This window comes from Sinohyriopsis cumingii, chromosome 6 (genome assembly GCF_028554795.1).
Source record: "Sinohyriopsis cumingii isolate HCF-2022 chromosome 6, ASM2855479v2, whole genome shotgun sequence".
NCBI classification, from domain to species: domain Eukaryota; kingdom Metazoa; phylum Mollusca; class Bivalvia; order Unionida; family Unionidae; genus Sinohyriopsis; species Sinohyriopsis cumingii.
In genome coordinates, this window is record NC_142966.1 from 76,233,009 (window position 1) to 76,254,330 (window position 21,322).

The 21,322-nt window shown below is 40.9% G+C and overlaps 1 protein-coding gene across 3 annotated transcripts in view; it reads left to right on the forward strand.

Moving 5' to 3' along the window:
- The first annotated feature begins 1,085 nt into the window (after nucleotides 1-1,085).
- The window catches only part of LOC149797249 (procathepsin L-like), a 133,101-nt gene continuing 112,864 nt past the window's right edge, over nucleotides 1,086-21,322 (forward strand). For all 3 annotated transcript variants that reach the window (XM_089961948.1, XM_089961949.1, XM_089961947.1), the window contains exons 1-2: nucleotides 1,086-1,164; nucleotides 18,986-19,167. In XM_089961948.1, coding sequence (XP_089818074.1) covers nucleotides 19,011-19,167 — 157 coding nt within the window. In that variant the 5' untranslated portion in view covers nucleotides 1,086-1,164; nucleotides 18,986-19,010. The remainder of the gene's footprint in view (nucleotides 1,165-18,985; nucleotides 19,168-21,322) is intronic.

The window sequence follows — 21,322 nt, forward strand, 5'->3', positions numbered from 1 at the left end:
ACTGTGTAAAATCCCCAAGCTGCCACATTGCCGTATGAAGTAACAATTAACTACTGATGCAATAACTAGAGTAGGGATAATCATGTGATCGCAACTGCAATTAAACAATTACTTATGATGCGAGACAATTAATCACAATTACGTCTGAGTGTACCCACCATCTGAATCTGAACAGTTCATGTAATATTTAATGTTTATCTTCATTTTCATTCTGCAAGATAATGGAAGTCCCAGTTGTCCATGACGTCACTTTGTTTACAGTTTCCATTTTGTAGTAAATACTTATGTGTGTTCTTAGTTCGCATGGATTAGACAGAATATTTGTGTAAATATATGCGTCCTCACTTGTCTTGATAAATATCATATTTCTTAGAAATAAGAACACAGTACCCTCCTTTATACATCACAATTTGCTATTAATTTACTACCAGAAACTACTTTTCGTTCCAAGACAGCAAATTCATGTCCCCGGTACGGGATTCTGTACTTAATCCGATACTTCCACCAAGTATGTATGTGTAAAGTTTCATGACAGTCCTCTTAACAGGACGGCGGACGACAGTCAACAGTCGATTGCATAAATTCTTCATATTTATGACAAATACACGTACAACTCTGAATGTGATTGAGTAGGAGCACTATGTACATGTGGCCAAACGTAATGCGTAAATTGTGCAGCATAATAATTTTTCTAAATAATATACCCAAATTTATGACGCGTCAATTCTTTTGAGAGTAACGTGTTGCGTTGTATTGAATCTATACAAAAAATAATTGATAATGCGTTAATATTTTAGAAAGTAATATATAGTTTTAGCAAATAGTTACTTTTGCCATTTATCAAGTGAACATCCATTCTTTTCTTCACACTCAAAAAGTACTATAAATTGTATTTATTGTCTGTTTCTTTTACGAGATTTCAAAATCAACCAGTGGATATTCTAATCAGGAACGGCACTTGAAAGTTATTGTGCTTCGGTTTAATGTTCTCCTTATGGGAATCAGTAAACTGGATGTTGGTTAAATGACTATTTCATGAAATTTAACTTTCTATGATGAGAACATTATAAATGGACTGAGTACCAGTCCGCAGTAATTTATAGATCATGTGAGTAGCCTCGTGACAGTTATTGTCCCGCAGTTGTTGAACAAGGAGCGATTCAGGTAGGTGTTTTGTTTTTGCCTCCTCAAAGCCGGTTATTTTGTTCGGTATGCCATTAGTTTCATCTGATCTACGTGTAGATACATAACAATGCTAACGTCTATTGTGATAAATGCCCTAGTTTCCATACAAAGCAAATCAAATATATATGGCGATTAAGGTTCTAATTTTAATACTTAATACAAATCACTTTTGTGACAATGCTCTAACTTCACTTCCGGATACAGTCTTGTGACAAGATAATGTCGGCTCAAGCTGAGCAGACTTATTTAGGTTCTGTTATAGGCAATTTCGTGAATTAGGTTACACAGTTATGCTACTCAAAATAGTTTTCATCAGAAGTATTGTACCAGATACCTCCAAGCATGAATACTGAAAGGCTGTGCTTGGTATCAATTTTCAGGCATTCAGTAACGACGGAGGATAATATTACGACTGGAGTGTACGTTACCTTGGTAAATTGTCACGACATAATTTACATGAAGCTATTCATACGGCTGCATGTACTTCATATGTAAAGGATATTACCAGGGCGTTTATAACAATCGAGCAAATAACTGACCTAATCCACATGACAGCCTTTATGACAGCTGTTTTAGAATTGAAACAGAGAAAATTATACGTTTAATCTTTTCATAATTTCTAATGTATTCACTGAAATTTTCAAGTCACCGCAACTAAAACTAATGTAATGTTATACTCATTTACTTGACTGGCTCTGGTCAGAGAAGCTTTTATTAGTATCGGTTAATGGACAGTGGAATGGGAACAAACCTTACAGGTTTTGACCCACCCACCAATTCCACTATTACCGATGCTTTTAATTTTTATTGGTAAATAAACCCTATATTCACTGGATTATTTTATGCTAAATCATTCAGATAATTTCGAGCTCGTATCATAAGTATTCACGGAGATATCGAAAGAAAGACGCTGAATCACCGACATCATATCTTTCAATTTTTATCAGTGTATAAAAAGTTGTTAACTGCCAGAAACATCTAATTATGAAATTCAACACTCCTTGTCTTAAAGTGTGTATATATTTGTCTTTGATCCGGTCAAAGAAAGATAACCATAAATTAATGTCTAAATCACAAAGGCACTAAAGCTTTAAGAATGCATTAAATTTCATTTGGAAATAAGCAATTTTATCAGCTATATCACTGAAGGTGTATAGGTCGGTAGATTGCCAATATTCATTGATAGTCAGTATAGTAAGATATTTACAAAGTTGAATGCATGGCAAAAGTGAGTAAATTTATATGATTAAAAGCTCACAAACAAACAAATTATTACAAAAGAAATGTGATGCAGGATTCTATATATGCAATAAGCAAACAGAAAAGGTTCCGGAAAGGACTACTCCATAGTACAGCTCCTTTATAGATATGTGTACCACAAAACATTTGCAGCGAGGACTTTTATTGCCACAGCGACGTGACCACACCTGTATTTCCATATTTGGACATAATAAATTGAATAATATTTCGTTCCCTTCTCTCTCCTTTTCACTCTGTCTCTCTACATCAAGTTGAAGGGATCTTGAAATGTCTCGAGAATGTTGACCCTGAAGTACACGTTGATGTAATAAGACGGAGCTAACAAGAGAGACTAAAAATGAACCCCAAACAAAAAGAGTAGGTTTTAAGTATTACCCCTTTTGGGTTAGATTTACACATTAATCAATTTGTGAGTGACTGAACCTAAATGACCTGTTGCTATTCGATATGTCTTACACATCCAGTATCATATGGCTAATTCACTCAATAACAAACGGTGTACATTTTAAAGAAAATATCTTGATTAAATAAAGCAATAAAATTGATGTAGTTTGAAATGACAACACAACAACAATCGTGTATGAAAAAGATGAAGTAATCATACATATTGTCCATGGTGAACCGAATATCACTGACGATCGAACTTTGGGTGCAGATCTATTTCCGAAATAGTTTGTAAATACACAAAACGTCACAATTGAATTCAGAAATAAATGCAAATACAGATCAAAATCATGATATTTAAACTCACAATCATTAAAAACAAATGTTAATGGTGTTGTGCTCTGAAGTCTACTGGACCGTTCTGTCATGTTTATGCGTCACCCCCACTCCAGCAATGTACAAAGTATCAGGCCGCTTAAGAAATGTTTTAACGGAAATAAGTCTCATCCTTGAGTTATAAAAACAATGGCAGATAAGAGGGTACAAATGTAAATTAATGAGCTGTATCTGCAATCTTCACCATTTCCACATATGAACCTAAAACCAAATTATGTCTTTGCAATCTTGGAACGAATATAACTTGCCCAGTTTTGTGGTTTATTTATATTGCACGGCTATTTTTTTTATTTTTCTTCATCTTAGCTCATGATGTAACTTTGGGAAATAAAGAATACAGTCATTATCACTAACACTCGCGATACCCAATGAGGTCATTAATTTATAGAGAGCTTACCGATACTGTTTTGTACCTTTTGTCTGCACTCCGATTTAATGCAAAATTGCTGTAAGAGATATATATCTTGGTGGCGGAAAACACGGGAAGATTCCGGGAAGAAGTACCGAGATTTCCCACATACCCATATTGGTCGAGCAGAGACTAGGACTCACGCTAACAGCCGTGAGATGTGTGTGTGTGTGTGTAATTAGACCATATGGTCACCGTGACCAATGACCAAAATTTCAGACGGTAAGCAGCAGGGGGGGCGAATCCGACATTTTGTCCAAACGTCATTTGGCTTAATTAGTACTTTCTGCACTCAGCGGATCCGGTGTCGTCAGCGCCTGGTAAAAAAAAAACGACGTCGTCGTCGGGGGGATCGTCCGGACGTCATTTGGTTTAATTAATACCTTCTGCGCGCCGATCCCAGCGTCGTCAGCGCCTGGTAAGCACAGCGACGACCGCGTCGATGTATGTCATCGCCCCCCCCCTGCTGCTATGATCTTACAAACAGAGTGATCACTAACTCCTCCTCTTGTAGGTCATTTAGGTTATTTGACTGATCGGTAATTCTAAAATTAATTCTCGTTAAAAACCGATCATGGCATCGCATATAGACCGGATTAATCGGACTCTCAATGATCAAAAATCCGGGAGGGGCTGTTGGTGAAAACGAATAAAGGATATACCCCTGTTGAGCTTGATTTGATTGCTTGGTATCCACCTGGTAACTCCCTTCGATAACATCGCACACTAGATTAATCGCTATCACCGATGCAATATTTACGTTGTATGGAGCAATATGCCTACCACCATCTCCGTTATCGTATCTGAGGATAGTTGATGGGGGGGCGTCCGCGGGTGGATTCTTAGGCCATCCTAGTATGGTTCTTATTGAACTGTTATAAATATCAACCATATACCCCGGTGTGCTTATTTCAATCGTCGACGATAACGTCGGTTCATGAACCGTAATAGCGATTTTTGATTCTTTTCCTGTGATCGATTTTATCCTGCGTTGAAATTCCTTATTGATTTGTTCTATTTGGTATGACCCAGTTGGTATTGTAACCTCCTCCCAGTCTGGGGTCCCATCGGGTTTATTTGTCCGTGCAAAAACCAGCGAGTTATTAGGTTGTTGTCCGTTAAATGCGTCCGCTCGAATATTAGGCCAACTGTGATATATTCGCAATTTTGCCAGTGCTATTTCCTTCACTGGAACCGGCGACGGGAAGTTCACACTGAATTCTGGCTTCGTTGACGTTATCGATATCATATTTGTTTGTACCGGAGTGGTGTTCTCCGCGATCCGCTGAAGTAATTGAGACCCTTCGGGGTTCAGCGACATTATTATTATTCGTTGTTTTTAGTGTCTAATTTCAACAACCAGGTGGTTCCGGCTTCCAGTTGAAAATCCTCGATTTTTGACATCGCGGAGCTATACAACTGGACCATCGTGGAGAATTCAACATCGGATATGAACAAATTATCAATCGATAACGAGATCAACCCGGATAATTTCGAGTACGCGTCGGATACTATTTGATGTTTTACTGTATACTCGTCGAGTTTTTTCTGAAAACACGATGATATCTTTTTAGTGATTGCGTTGGCGACTCCAGCAATTGTTGTCATCGCGGAGACAGCGATTGGAACAGCGATCGGGGCTATCGTGGTCACCGTGGATAAAATAACACCGGCGCCAGCTACTATACCCGACACCGAGTACACGACCGCGTCGATGGTGGTTATTTTTCTGCGGTATTTTTTTATTTTTGCGCGGTATTGTTCGGAAAGCGTTTTCAAATTCGCGGAGAATTCTTTTGCGGTATCGAATCGATATTGATGTGACGTCGGTGATACCTCTGATTCAATTACCCTGGTGGTCATTTTATTCTAAAAGAGCTAGTGTTTTTAATTACTTAGATTCGCTACAAATTCCACATACCATGTGATGTTTGCCCGGGCTAAATTTCCATCAACGGCATAAATTGTAAACTGTTCAGTTGCGTTCTTGTCTATAATTGTTGATATTGTATTGTTAAACCCGGATGAACTCGACGATAATATATTAAACTGCATCATTGAAACCAGTGTCAATCGATAAATGCCCTTAACAGTTGCGGTAGTATTTACTGTATTCTGTGTAGGAGTCCAATCGAATGATCCATGCCGAATTGTGTATACTGTGTTGATGATGTTCTCATGAGGGATTTTTATTTTTTCGAATTGCTCTGCTACTCTCGGTAGTCCGTCTTTAATCGCTTCAACATCAGTTCCGATTATTTCTATTCTCCGCAAATTCGCGTCTATATTATTCTTGTTCGCTGCAACCCTAGTAATGAGTATATCTATTTCCTGTATATGCGCGTCCACAATTTTTTTGTTCGCTGCAACCTTAGTAATGAGTATATCTATTTCCTGTATATGCGCGTCCACATCTTTTTTGTTCGCTGCAACCTTAGTAATGAGTGTATCTATTTCCCGTGTATGCGCGTCCACATCTTTTTTGTTCGCTGCAACCTTAGTAATGAGTGTATCTATTTCCCGTGTATGCGCGTCCACATCTTTTTTGTTCGCTGCAACATCAGTTTTGACTGTTTCTATTCTCCATTCATGCGCGTCTATATTATTCTTGTTCGCCACAATATCAGTTTTGATCGTTCCTATTCTCTGTTCATGCACGTCTATACCTTTTTTATTCGCTACAATATCAGTTTTGATCGTTTCTATTTCCCCTGTATGCGCGTCTATATTTCTTTTGTTCGCTGCAACATCAAGTTCGATTGTTTCTATTTCCCCCTGTATGCGCGTCTATATTCCTTTTGTTCGCTGCAACATCAGTTTTGATTGTTTTTATTTCCTGTCCATACACGTCTATATTTCTTTTGCTCGTTGCAACATCAGTTTTGATCGTTCCTATTTCCCCTCTATACACGTCTACACCCTTTTTGTTCGCTTCAATATCAGCTCTGATTGTCATTATGTCCTGTGTATGCGCGTCTATATTCCTTTTGTTCGCTACAATATCAGTTTTGATCGTTCCTATTTCCCCTGTATGCGAGTCTACATTATTTATGATCGTTGCAACATTAGCGCCGATTATTTCTATTTCCCGTTCATGCACGTCTACACTCCCTTTGTTCGCTGCAACATCAGTTTTGATTGTTTTTATTTCCTGTCCATACGCAGTGATATCATTTATAGTTGTTGTGATTTCATCCAGCTTGGTATTTTTTTTACCAAAGAATTTATCAAAGTTGTCGTCGATCCTGTTAACATTTTTTCGTAACGTGTAAAATTGGCCCGACAGCGTTGTAAACTCCGAAATAGTATTTTTTATTGTTGCAAGATTCGGTTCGGTTACCGTCGGGGTCCCGAAAAAACTAGCGGTAGTGAGTTGTATATCGGTGACAGACTTTTTCACCTCGGTGACAGATTTTTTCACCTGCGCGTCAAGTTCGGTCACCGATCTATTCAACCTTATAAAACCGTCTTTGACTAATGTTATCGTCGACAGATGTTCACCCGGCTTGAGTCGTCCGTCGCTGGTATACAGCGCGATAGTGTCCTCGGCGGCATCACGCCGTCGTGTTAAAACGTCATCCAGCGACACATTACTGGATTTCAATTTACCCTGGCGGTCTTGAAATACAACTATTTCACCTGGGTCAACACTTGTTAAATTCAACGTATCAGCGATTTCATCCTCGATTAGTTTTTTTATGTCATCGGTGGCGGGCGTTTCCGTGGATCCTTTCAGCGCCGAAATAGGTCGTCCCCAAATATCAATCATCGTTATTGTAAAAAAAAACAGCGTTTCTAATTAACCCGCCGGGCCTCTACGACCCCACTAGTGTATTCGTTTACAACCACATGAGGTGGTTTTCGCGATGATGAAATCGCCGCGAGTACGTTCAATACTTCACGGCCGCATATCGGCGGGTCGCTTAACTGCTGTGTTGGCAGCGTGGAATAAAAAACCCGGGCTGAACACGTCCGGATATACCGCATAAACTCGTTCGGCGGGGCTAACCCGTATGAATCAAAATAGACGATCGCACGAGGATCAATCGCGTATGCAACCCAATGAGTTCCCGCTCCGGAGGACCCATCGAGGTTAATTATGCCGGTTTCAATATTCCTTGGTGCCGCCGGTAATTGATCCCTCATAAAAACACCTCTGAAGTTTTTTATCGCTAGCGCGTTTGCGGCGTCTATTAAATCAAAATTAGACATGGGAGTCATTGACTCCTGAGTCAATAAACGGTTCCCGGTAGTCTTAGACCCTTTCCCGAGTACCATGAATACGGGGTTCCCGGTAGTCTTAGACCCTTTCCGGCCACGGATCGTTTTTTTTTATAGCCCTTCCCGGTTGCCTTCTTCAATGCCATCCCCGCCGCGGTACCAACGGCTCCTAACGCCGCCGCCTTCGCCACTGCTGGTGAGGCCGCGGCAATCAATGCCGGAATCGCAGCTAACAGCGGAAATATCCCACCGGTCTTTTCCATGTTTTTAATCGCTGCGGCCGAAAAATCTATTTGAACACCCTTTTTATTCTTCATCGCATTATTGAAATGTTTTATTTGACCCTCCGTCAACGATATCTTATAATTACCACCCGCCATCTGCGACGGCTTCAGCGTTATTGTGGTCCCGCATTGCTTAGCCGACTTTGATCGTAATTTTTTGACTTGACCATCAGTCAACTCTACACTGACTACACTATACGACATTTTATTGTAAACGTGATTGTGCTTTCAATTACATGTTTTCCACTGACGCATCAACGATTCTCATTCGTCCACCAACACCTTCCAACAGCATTGATTTATCGCTGAGAATGACAGCAACCGCTCTGTAATTAACACCACCCGGGGCTATACGAGCTCGGAAGTGTATATCAACGACGGATTGTCTCGTTAAATCAAGATGTTCCAGCGAAAAATAATAAATCGGATACAGGTTTTTAAAATCAAATTGTGATATTTGCAAACCAGTGTCGACGTTTTGATCACGACCCATATATGACAGCAATCGATGGTACACACGTGCGACATGGTTGTCGCCGTAATTAAGCTGTATATCCTCGGATGGTTCCTGTTGTCCGTTTATTCTCAGCGAAACATCCCTGACTCCTAATTGATCAATTATCATATGGCTGCGTTCTTGATTACCCAATCGTTCCCTATTCTGTAGCGCTATAAAAATATGACGCGGGGCTGAAACGCCTTGTTTTGATGCCAAGTGCCATGTAAACGTATCGGCGACGTTATCCTCTTTAGCATCAGTTGTTACCGCTAGCCAACTCAACAACGATTTTCCTCCCTGTTCCATAAATGATAACAATCGTGCTTCCGTGGTAACTGATGGAGTCAGCACCGGCATCCACAATGCCATTTTAGTTAAAATGACTTTACCGGCAGCGACGCCAGCAGCACGCCATATTGCATTGTTATCATCGCCCCTTCGCGTTAGCGCGATTGTATGCTTGGCCCCATAGATAACCCTCCTGACATTTCTGCAGAATCCAAATATGTGATGGAGTGGAATCACGCATGAAAACTGCCGGCGTGGTCTTTTTAGCATCGACATTCGTGCTGCGAATCCCATATTGTAATTATCGTTAAGACTTTTTATAACAGTGAAATCAGCGTCCGGTTTTGCTCTGCGGTCTGGATTGGCTGCTTCAGCCTGATCACCTGCGATATCTTTTTTCGTCAGCACGTTAACGTACTGAAAATGATCAGCGTTATCGGCGGAGTCCTTCGCAAACATCATAGATGGGCCCGCCGATCTCGTATAATCGTCCGAGTATCTCGCTAACCCAATTATCGTCGTTGCAACATCAACCTCGCGTTCTATTGATTCAATTTCTCGCCCGTCAATAAGATATCTGGCGCTCTCAAATAACACCATGATACCGTTGTTGACGAAACCAACTCGAACATGATTGTCATCTGCGTATGGTGCATTATCGGCGGCATTTGTCACGAGTTCTCCCTCAATTTCGATAAACGCTTCACATGGCAGAAAGTATCTACTGGTATCTTGGACTTGAAGTTCAATTCGCGATCGTAGGTCAGGTTGCGCTGCATAATAAGAATAATATTGATAATCGCGGACAGAATCATCCCTGCGCACTGGGGCATCCATATCAAACGCGGGATCAGCGGTTCGCGCAAACATTTCTATTATTTATCATGTTGATGTTTTCAATTGCGATTTTTTCGTCGTAAATTCTTTGAATTCTGTTTAAGACCACTCTCCCGCTATTGCGTTTATGGGCGCGTTGGTGGATGACTGAGCCGCCAACGACTCTAATTTTTCTTCCACGGCGTTATTTATTACTTTACTGACATTCGCAGGCATCACTGTCGTTGATGGCATCACCGGTGGTTTCTGTTTTTTTCTCCTCACCAACGACATTAGTTTGTCCTTTGCTGCAGAAAGCGCCTTTCCGGCAACGTCTCCAATAGCGCTGATTCCCTTATCACGAATAACATCAATAGCCTTCATTCCTAATTGTTTGGCTAACGGCGCTACTTTTGGAGCCATTCTTGTAAATAACCCCGCAATGGTGCTACCGAGACCATCTCCATAGTACGCGCGGTAAACAGGCAATCGCGAGTTTACCACGTAGACGAGTACTGGTTTATCGTGGTTGTAGTGTATGATCATCTTTATTATAAAACACCGGTTTTTCAATTAGTGATTGTGATCACCAGTGATTGTGATCACCACCCCCTTCCCACCGCCGTGTGGAAAACCGGAATAAATTTTATCAAAATTTCCTTGGGTTTTTGCCCTCGATAAAAATCCGGTTTTTTTCCGGTTTTTTCTTGATTTCTAGTCATTTTTGGTTGCCTATAGTCGTTTTTTTTCGATTTTTCAGCAAAAACATCGATTTTCTCTAAATGATTTCCTGGGGTTTTTGCCCTCGAAAAACGGCAAAAAACGGTCAAAAAATGGCAAAAAATGGCAAAAAACGGTCAAAAAATGGCAAAAAACGGCCAGAATTAACAAAAACGATAATTTTTTTAATCATCCACGAGTTCGTCTATGAGCGTTCGATACGCACTAACGTCCATGATACCGCCCGTAAATAACCGCTTGCAAATATCAGCGGCCTCATTGATTATTTCCGGAGAGTTATTTCCGGCTCGTTTTCCTCCGATTAGTACCTCTAGCCGTGATATATCACTGAGAACACTGTTAGGACAGGTAACGCCGTAGGATTCTTTACCAACAGAGTATCCTTTTCCTTTTTTTGGTATTCTACTTTTTACTTTATTGTGGAATGCGTCGTAATCGGGGCCATCACCACGTAGTAATGCACTCTTGTGTTTATTCGCTAAATACACCATTCTTGTCCAATCCCTTAACGACTTTATATTTTTCTCGTAGCCGCTATTGATATGCCTATCTCGTAAATTCTTAGCAAAATTGTTGGCGGCAAAATCAATTAATTCTTCATCGCTGAAGGCCCTGATTTGATCTATTATGCCCTTCTTGAGTATATTCCTCTCTCTCTCTTTTTCTTCCGGTATTTCTTCCGATGTTTCTTCCGGTATTTCTTCTTCTGGTTCTCTTGCGGTAGCACCTAGTTCTTCTTCGTCGTCCATTGTAACATAAGGTTCTTGTGGTTCGGTTATAGCGAGTGGTGGTGGCCTCCGTGTTGTGGCAGTCGCTATTTTTGCAGGGAGTGTTTCTAAAGACCTTTTTGTTTGTTCGGTCTGAGCCGCTATCTTTTCAAGCGCATCGAGGACGGGTACAGTTGCCGCCGTAACATCTTTGGTCGCTTTAGTTACCGGGGCAAAGAGTTGTTCGCTTCCAACAGTAAAATCGGTTTGTAGTTGCTGCCGCGTTTGAAGTTGTTCTCGGACCCTGTCTCGTAACGGTATGAACTTTTTAAGCGCTGCTAGCCGCTCTCTGGCTAGCCGAGTAGTAAGTGATTCGCCTACCATTATTGCAATTGCGAAGCAATTTCTAATTTCTCGCCGGAGTTTTCGTCTATAATCCTTCTAATGTTTTTGATCTTACTAGAAATCTCCCGGCGTCGTTCACAAACACGTCCGAGTTTTTTTCGTATTATTTCAACGGCAGTGAATAGTCCAATGAATGCATTTGCGTCATTGTGGTACAAGTTTTCATTGATCGTATGTTGTAATCGTTTTATGAAAAAGTACACGCGGGCCAGGGTAAAACGCCCCCGTTTCGATTGTTCGTTAATAATCTCATAATCGGATAATATTTTTTCACTGTCGAGACCATCAGATAATTCAATTCCTTGATTTTTTAATTTTGAAATCTCGGCTAATATATTATTGATGTCTTCGATATTCATTATTCTTATAGAACATCTTGTTTTTAAATTAAAAAAAATGAAACCCCGTGTATCAATCCCGAGGTGTTCAACAATACTGAATACTTTGTTTTCTTCCGGAATGGACAATTTATTGTCATGGCGACTTCGTCAGCGCCATAGGCGCCGGTGACTTCGTCACTCGCTGATATTTACATATGAAAATCGAACTCTATGCCCGGTCTTTTTTGAGATTGCTGTTTGATATACTCGTTCTGCTACTTTTCGTATTGAGGCGATACAAATGTCAAAGTATCTACTGGCTTCATTCATCGACTGAAATATTTTTTCCTCGTGAGTTGTTGTATCAAATGACTTTACGGGTTTTGCTTTCTTTGGGTATTTACCGGTTTGGCCTTTTTTGGTATTTTGACTCTGCGAGACAGCTTGCAAGTTTATAAGAGAATTATCAGTCTTATTATTATTAATATGATCAATCACAAGTCCATTTTCGATTAATCCGTTGAATACCTCAAATACCGCCCTATGAACATGGTACTTCTTCTTTCCGGCACCAAACATCAGATACCCCTGATTACTTACGGTACCAACCGGCTTCTTCAGTTTGCGGTTTCTAACAATGCCGTCGCGAGATGCCTCGTAATTTACGAGCACAGGATGCGGCTGAAATTCTTGGTCCATTTGTATAATAATACTATTTGTCTAATTTATTATTTGGTTTAATTATAAATCTTTCAACGTAGTCTTGGGGGGTTTTGATGACGAAGTCGGCGGTGGGGTCAATGACGGCGTTTTTAATTCGCTTGTCATAATAGCGTTTTAGTTCCCTGTATCGCTTTTCGCCACAATTGATACACAACTGCGATTTTCCTCTTACACCGACGTGACAAACCAAGCACGGGAGGGGGCCAAGAGAACCATTACGAACGCTTTGTAAATGATACCCGCAGAATTCACCTCTACATGATTTATTGCACGGGGTTGTCGACCCAATCATCAACCATTTGCAGTGATTCATTATACTATATTCTTTCATTTAAATACTTGTTTTAATTATATGGATGAGTTCGAGAGATTAGCAGCAATTAAGCCCTGGAAAAATATTAAGTTCAATCTCGATAGAGTCCTCAAGGACGCACCAAAAGCGTTAATAAACGATAGAACCCTGTTGAGTAAAATACGCGATTGTATCGATGAATTCAAGCGTGATGGCGCATCTCATAGTTGGTCAACATTTCGAATTGATGGCGTTGTTGATGCTACCATGAACGACAACCGCGCAGCAACGATAATATCACAACTTGACGGTAAAAAGTATTTCTTCAGAGTAAAATTCATTGTCCGGGTGGAATCAGGTAATTGGATCATACGTGATAAATTTGAACCAGTTCTCAGCGACAAGAAAACAGTCATTGTTAGCCGCGACTCCAAGCCCGGGCTGTTAACCGGAATTGACAGACCATACTATGAACGAGCGTATCCTGAAACAGCAGTTGTTTATGGAATATACCCGTTAAATAAGAAACCTGATATCGGAAAACTGAAACCAATGAAACAGTCAACGGGGATAAATTGTGTAGCAGAACGAGTTACAGAGCATTTTACAAATGCATGTCGAGGAAACAAATTGACTGATTTACGACGTAGCAAAATCAACCAGTGGGAGGAGACAGTGCGCGAGCGTGGAGCAACCATCAGCGACATAGCGAGATTAGAAACATCGCTGAGATTTCCAATAACCGTTACAACGATAACCGGCGAAGTATTATACGAATCAAAGTACAAATCAAATGGGGCCCCAATCAAAATTATTGATCATAACGAACACGCATGGACGCCCGCGATCACAGTGTTTCCACGGGATAGAACAGTAAAGTATATTCCCGGGGAATTTATACAGGATGGTTTTCTCGCGGAGAGGAAACTATTTGATGCTATCGCTTATTTGTGTAAAAACGACCCTGTATCAGTGTGGTTACTTCGCAGCGCTGATATCTTTGATCAGTTTGTAAGACCAAACGGTGAATTATACCGCACTGAAGCATTTCACAACAGGATGAAAAAAACCGCCATAGAATTTGAAGAGCATGATGAACAACTGCTAACAAATTGTTTTACGATTCCATCGGTTGCGGCTCATGTTGCAGCGAGGAAAAATGCGTGGAGCCCAACACGCAAGGAATTTCTACCGGATGTACAATCCAGTTGTTTGGAATACTATCACGGTGACTATGGAACACTGAATACAACCGCGACGCTATGATTTCCGTTGATATGGTTGCCTGTTATCCAGCGAGTTTTCTCGGGTATGGATCCGCCGCTGAGTACTTTAGACGATTTGGACACCCCAGACATGAAATGACTCGTGTTGCTATTAATGGACCACTGCCCGATTTTGATTTAACCGGATTCGCTCGCGTAGTATCATTTGAGTTCGCGACAGGACTTCATCGCTGTTGCTATATTTGGATCGGTAGACACATGGCTGAAAAGAAGTGGCTGCCAATAGCGCTGCTACGGTACATGATTGATTGTAGCATGCTTGTATCGTTGATTGTCAGTGACGCGATTATATCATACCGAGCGCAGACTGAAGTCTGGTTACCAGAACCGGAGCGTCCAGATAGCATAATTGACGAATCCAGAAAACACATCGATGGCGACGAGGAATATATCGTCGAATGGTCCAGGAGGATATTCAACCAACGAAACCACGAGGCAAAAGATCTCGGTAGAAGAATAATTGGTAAGTTCACACAAGGTGGAAAAAACTGCGACTACAAACGATATTGCTCACGGCTGATTATAGATGACGCAGAATATGATTTCGTAATCAAGGACGCAGTGGCGAAAAATAGATACGTGAACTGCGAAACAGCTTTCTTGTCCAATGGAACAAGGTTGGGTACAGTTGTTACCTACAGCGATGGAGACAGCCCGGCATACCCGCATTTGAGGGCGTCTATGCTGGGTTACGCCGCTATCAATTTATTCTCGATGATAAATAGATTCCCCGGCACCGCGGTTAGAGTAGCCGTTGATTCGTTTTATGTTGACGTAGCGTATAAGGAAAACGTAGCCGAGTTTACTAGTCCAGACGAGAGTTGGGGTACATGGAGAATTAAAAATGAAATACGACGCGATTATTCCCCGTCAGCAGATGTCACCGTTGAAAACAATTACTTACGCGGTGATAAATTATCAGAATGGTCTAATGCACCACCGTGTTCTGATCCAATTTGTAGACACAAGACGGTTTATTTAAGCGGCTGTGGCGGGTCAGGAAAGACGACTCGGGCAATTGAATTATTTCGAACGCGGGCAAGTATAATCGTGCTTACACCGACCCATAGACTAGCGCGAGAGATAAAACAACGAAATGTTGACGCCGTTACTTATCACAGCTTTTTTCGATACAGCGGCGGCGAGTGGACTCCTGATCGAATGGGTGAAAAATTTATTCCTGGGGTTATCATTTGGGATGAGATATGTACTGTTTCGTTAGATGTTTTACGAATGTTTCTTGATTGGTTGCTGCTCGATAATACAGCGGTAATCATGTGTGGGGATCATGGCCAACCACCACCATTTGTCGGCGAGGGTCCACATGATTGGTTAAGGGGTTTTGTGGACTATTATGAAGAAACCGATACTGATTACCGGGCACTTGATGAACAACTGCGCGGGGTTAAAAAATTAATCAGATTACAGCCGGATAGAATTCAGTGTGAAATAATCCGCGAGGTGATTCCGGAAACGCCGTTAAATGAATTCTGGGAAACATGGAGACCAAACGATTTAATTGTAGCGAGTAGAAAGATAGTCAGAGACACACTTCAGCGGAAGTTGTTTACGTTGCATAAGGAAAAGTTTCCAACGCGCCCAGTGCCGTTATGCTATAGACCCGCGGATACACGGCGGCAGAACATTGAAGTTGAGATTCCAGGCCGGCCAGAAAAACAAATTCTCGTGCTGAATGATATTGTGCTCGTTGATATCAGCGTCGTCGAGGACGCGCTACGTGCTGATAAATCCCCGTGGACGCTAGGATACGCAACGACAATACATTCCTCGTGAGGGACTAACTATAACGGACACAATTGTTTGGATAGTTGATAATCGCATCGAATGGTCGAATCTAGTCTATCTTGCAGTGTCCCGAGTACGGAGGATAAATCAGCTTCGAAGAATTGTTGTTGACGAAGTCAGTGACTTTGTCACCGACGGAGTCACTGACGGAGTCGCCATCGATGCAAGCGTCATTGATAGAAAACTCTCGGGTTACCGCCAACAGGATAAAAAAAAACAGCGGCGTTTTGATATTGATGCCGAATTAATAATTGCGTTACGACAACAACAGAATAATCACTGCGCGAGTTGTAATTGTGTAATGCGCTGGCGCTATTCGGATAAAGACGCTCGCCAATTTACCGTGGACAGGATCGATAACAGTCTCGGTCATGTCAAAACCAATGTGAGGTTGACCTGTCTTGAGTGCAATAGACGCAACGGCGCTAGTTAAGACCACGCGGGGGTAATTGAGTATCGTCAGGTATCACTTGTAGTTGCTCGCGTGTAAACCCTCGCTGTGGGGCAGTTGAATCCAGTCTATAGATCGGTGGTCTACCAGTTGATCGTGTTATCGTTGATATGTTATGTGTGGTAACACTCCAGATAGGATCAGTAGCTCTTTTTTTACCGCCTTCAAGCTCTCCTGGTTCATATAGATATCTCACGGTAACATCGCCGAGAATCGGCTTGGAAACGCTATCTATTTTTGATCTTCCGGGTATATACTCGTATTTAATCGCGTCGCTGGGCTTCATGTTGATTGCTCGGGTAATCTCGTTATTTAACGCTGTAATTACGCCTGGCAACCTTTTGACCCATTCACGAGATCGTTTTTCTTGGATGAATTCCTTCGCGTATTGATATCCAAATAACCGTTCAGCAAGAGTCCGATTGAATCGTTCAACAATTGCCTGATCACGATGTAGCGCAGTATGACCTCGTCGTACCGCGACGCTATGATGTTTCAGCGTTGATAAAACAGCGCCGCGAAATTCACTACCAGGATCAACTTGTAATAGATTTGGCCAGCGCAGAGGACCTCTTCGATAAATCCGCTCAAACGCAGCGGCTACTTCAGTTGCTGACTTTGTTTTTAACGGCTCCGCTTGTTTGTATCGACTCGCAACATCAACTACGGTTAGCGCGTATTTGTAACCGTTGTCATGCGGCAAAAATAGTATATCAGCCTGATGAACTTCATTAGGTACAATGACATCAAAGCGCGAAAAGTTGATTTGTTTAGGCGGTGGTAAATAAATTTGCCATATAGCCTGTTTGGATAACCAATTTACCGCAGTGGCCCTCGTTACTTTTGCAGCGCTTGCGAGTTTACCAATTGCGGCCTTCCCCTTCCAGTATCCTCTCGGAGAATAATAGATGGATTCCATGTTGTTATTATAAACGCTAGCGTTTTCAATTACCAGCGCGAGAAGCTCCGCTTCCAATCATTAATTTACCTTTCATAGCCGATTTTACCAACCATGAGGCCAATTTTTCTTTGACGGATTTATCAGAAATAGCATTTAACGCGTGAATCAATTTTACATCCGCGATATGACGCTGTTGCAGATCGCTACTTTTGTAGTAAGCAACATCATGAGCATGACACGCCTTATCGATAGCGTTTATTGGATACTCGCCGGGTTTGGGCTGATTTTGATCATCGAGTCTGATATCTAATCGTGTTCCGGGGCCACAGTAGCTATATCCTGGGAGGTGCTTTTCTCCTGGATACTTTGCCCACGGTGTTCCGGGGAGTTTTGATAACTTGGCTGCGATGTCACCTCCTCGCTTTTTTTAAAAACATCTCCGGGTTTAATAAATCTAAATTTCTTTGTACCGCATTGTACACACTTACCAGTAAGCGCCGATCTGTTATTTCTTGTTGTAACGGTTGTCATATCATTTGTGCCAGTACGCACTCTACACTTCACACAATATAGATCCATAATTTATGTATAGAGATATGAATATAATTGACTTTTCAGCGACTAAAACAAGAGAACCAGTTAAGCATGTTGCAGCGTTACCAAACTCGATCCGGATGATTATCATCGGACCATCTGGATCCGGCAAGACGCAATTGTTACTTAATTTAATAATGAGATGGATGAAGTGGGATAAGTTGTATTTGGTTGCTCCTAGCGTAGATGATCAACGATGCTACGAGGTGTTGAAATATTTCAACGAGAATGCATCAGCGATCGCTAAAAAAAATGTTATTGAGTTTATTACAGATATCAATGATGCACCGGGTATTGATGATATTGATGGCGACGTTAACAATTTAGTCGTGTACGATGATGTTATGTTAGACAATCAAAAAAACCCAGCTAGGATATTTTCCAGAGGCAGGCATAAAAACACTGACGTGATATATGTCACTCAACGATACACTCAGATTCCAAAAGTAATCAGAGACAACTGTAATATTCTTGCTGTATTCAACGGCGTTGATACACACACGCTACGAAATATTTGGCAGACATGGTGCGGCGGTGACATGGACTTTAATGTTTTTCGAAACTTTTTTAGTCATGCTCAGTCGACCCCACATGGATTTGTAACGATAAATTTACATGACCCTCGGACACGATATCGTATCGGACTTGACCAAATATTCGGTTAAATTGTAAATAGCCACTTAGCAGCAGGGGGGGCGATGACATCGACGCGGTCGTCGCTGTGCTTACCAGGCGCTGACGACGCTGGGATCGGCGCGCAGAAGGTATTAATTAAACCAAATGACGTCCGGACGATCCCCCCGACGACGACGTCGTTTTTTTTTACCAGGCGCTGACGACACCGGATCCGCTGAGTGCAGAAAGTACTAATTAAGCCAAATGACGTTTGGACAAAATGTCGGATTCGCCCCCCCCCCCCCCCTGCTGCTCGGTAAGGATTGTGTGGAAGGAGGTATGGCTCGTATATCTTTCACATATACGCGAACTTTAAAATATTGTATTTTTGTGTTTTTTTAGGTACTTGAAACAGACCACCATCATTATGTATGCAAATTTCATGACATTTGTTGCGGCAACGGCATTGGTAGCAGCAGCTCCAGAAGATCAGAGTTATGTTAAGTGGTTTAAAATCGAGGCAGCAAATGCAATCCATGCAACGAAAAATGGAGAATCTTGGAAATTGTTCAAGGCAAAATACAGTGAGTTAAGTGTATATCAAAATGCATTTGGAACCTAACCCGTATGCTTTAGCAGGGAATATTGCGATACCCTTGTCTATTCGTAACCCGCATCTCTTACACGTTTGCTATACCATGCTAACCTGAAATTCGCCAGCCATGGTACAAAGAAAATACAAGAAAGTCAGCTGTAATACAGTGGACAGGATCCACAGTGTAGCACCATATCACACAATACATGAAATGTCAAGACCAGTCAATTATAATAACACGTTACATTTGTATCATTCAAGATGTACAAGACAAGTTGGGGCTGGACTCGAAATTTAGGGTTTCATTGATGCAGTTACAAGTGTAGTTTGATCCGTATTAGATTGTATTACAAGTGCAGACACGGTGATTGCATATTTTAACATTTAAATGTAAGCATATAGTATCGCGTTTATATATACACGATATGTAAATAAATGACAGATTAGAATGAATGGTTAAAATACATCACAAAAGCAAAGTGTGTACCCGGATAATTGGTTTTGCAGTGTAGTGACTGCTGTAGAATATGATGAAGCTCAACCGAATTATTAAACTTAATATTGATTTTTTAACCATCCTTGAGAAACGAATAACAGTGTTCCCTTTTACAAATATTGCCAAAGGACGCAATAGAACTGTTAGATTTCTGTGTTACATGCTTCGATTTGAACAAATCTAAACAATTCTTACCTATCTCTACTGGTCTTGGTCCAGAAGAATGTTCAGCCTCATGGGATGGCATGTTTTCATTCCTTATGTTAGCACAAGTTTGTTATCGTTACGCCTCCTTAGCCACTTGGAGGATTGAGATGAAACGTTATACACACATTGGTCTAGTTAGTTCTAAATTAAAATGCTGCCACTTAGAACGTCTTAGTAGTCTTGTCATCCTCCTCCTAAATGTTTACTGACATCAATATGATGGTTACACCAAAAGACTTCCAATAGTGAAGTATTGTTGGTCCTAAATGAAAATGGTGCCGATCCTACGTACATCAGAATTCAGTTAAGGAACTTGGTGATGGTGTATCATCTGAAAAAAGCTTAGAGTTCTGAGGAAATGCAATTTGTAAACAGTTTTGACCCTTTATTAATATTATGATTTTATTGTTTTAGCTTTATACAAGGCTCAAAAGTGGCACTAGCTAGGTAGCGGTTTGCTTGTTACATTTCTTATATTGGTAGCTGACAAAATACTCGAAACGGTTCATGCTAGTGATATTCCGAAAGTATTTACAAGTTTGTTTTTCAAAATAAAAGCTATGCTAGTCGACATCGAAAATAATTAATATTCGCTATAAAAATGTTGTCAGTATGAACAGAGTTTAATTTCAGGACCTTTGTATATCTCATTTCTACAGTGGTGAAACGCAATTTGTTTTAGACACAGACTTAAAATTTACTTGCTCGACAAACCACATTTTTCAGCTATTATTTTAACAGCCACCCACTTCCAACACAAATTAAATGGTCGGCTCTTATACTTGTGATAATGTTCATGAGTCGGAACCATAATCTACATTCTGTTGGCTGTAAGGGATCAACAACTGACAAGAGTTCCAACAATTCTAGAGCTTTTCATGCTGATATATGGAATTTGGAATTCGCTCTGCTCTTGCAATGTTTTACTGTATGCCTTCATCTTTGCCTTAAGGCAATGTACATTCTGTATCTGTCATCACGATATGTATGTAGGGTCTATTCGGGTGTAGTTTATTTTTCTGAATGTTACAAACATCTCCATATTTCTCTCTCAAAGTTAAAAACAAATGAAGTTGAAGAGACAACAGTCTTTATCCATCAGTCGGTAAATACATTAGCTTAAAGTTTCGGAATTATTTCTCCGAAAGCACTGTGGATGCATACCAATTACATGAAATGCTCACTCTGCAGCATTAGAATATGTCAACCACCTCTTTGAACTAAATGTATTGAAATAAAATGTACTGATGTAAGTCACTAATACTCTAGCTCAGTATAATCATCAAACAGTCACAGCCTTAATACCACTTGTAACCCGTGATGCATCACAAAGTCAATATGAGCAAGGTAAAACATATCATCATTTGTGCAATGAACGATAACGCAAATTATGGGTAACCAGTGATATACGGAGAACATATATAGTAAATGGCATCCGTTC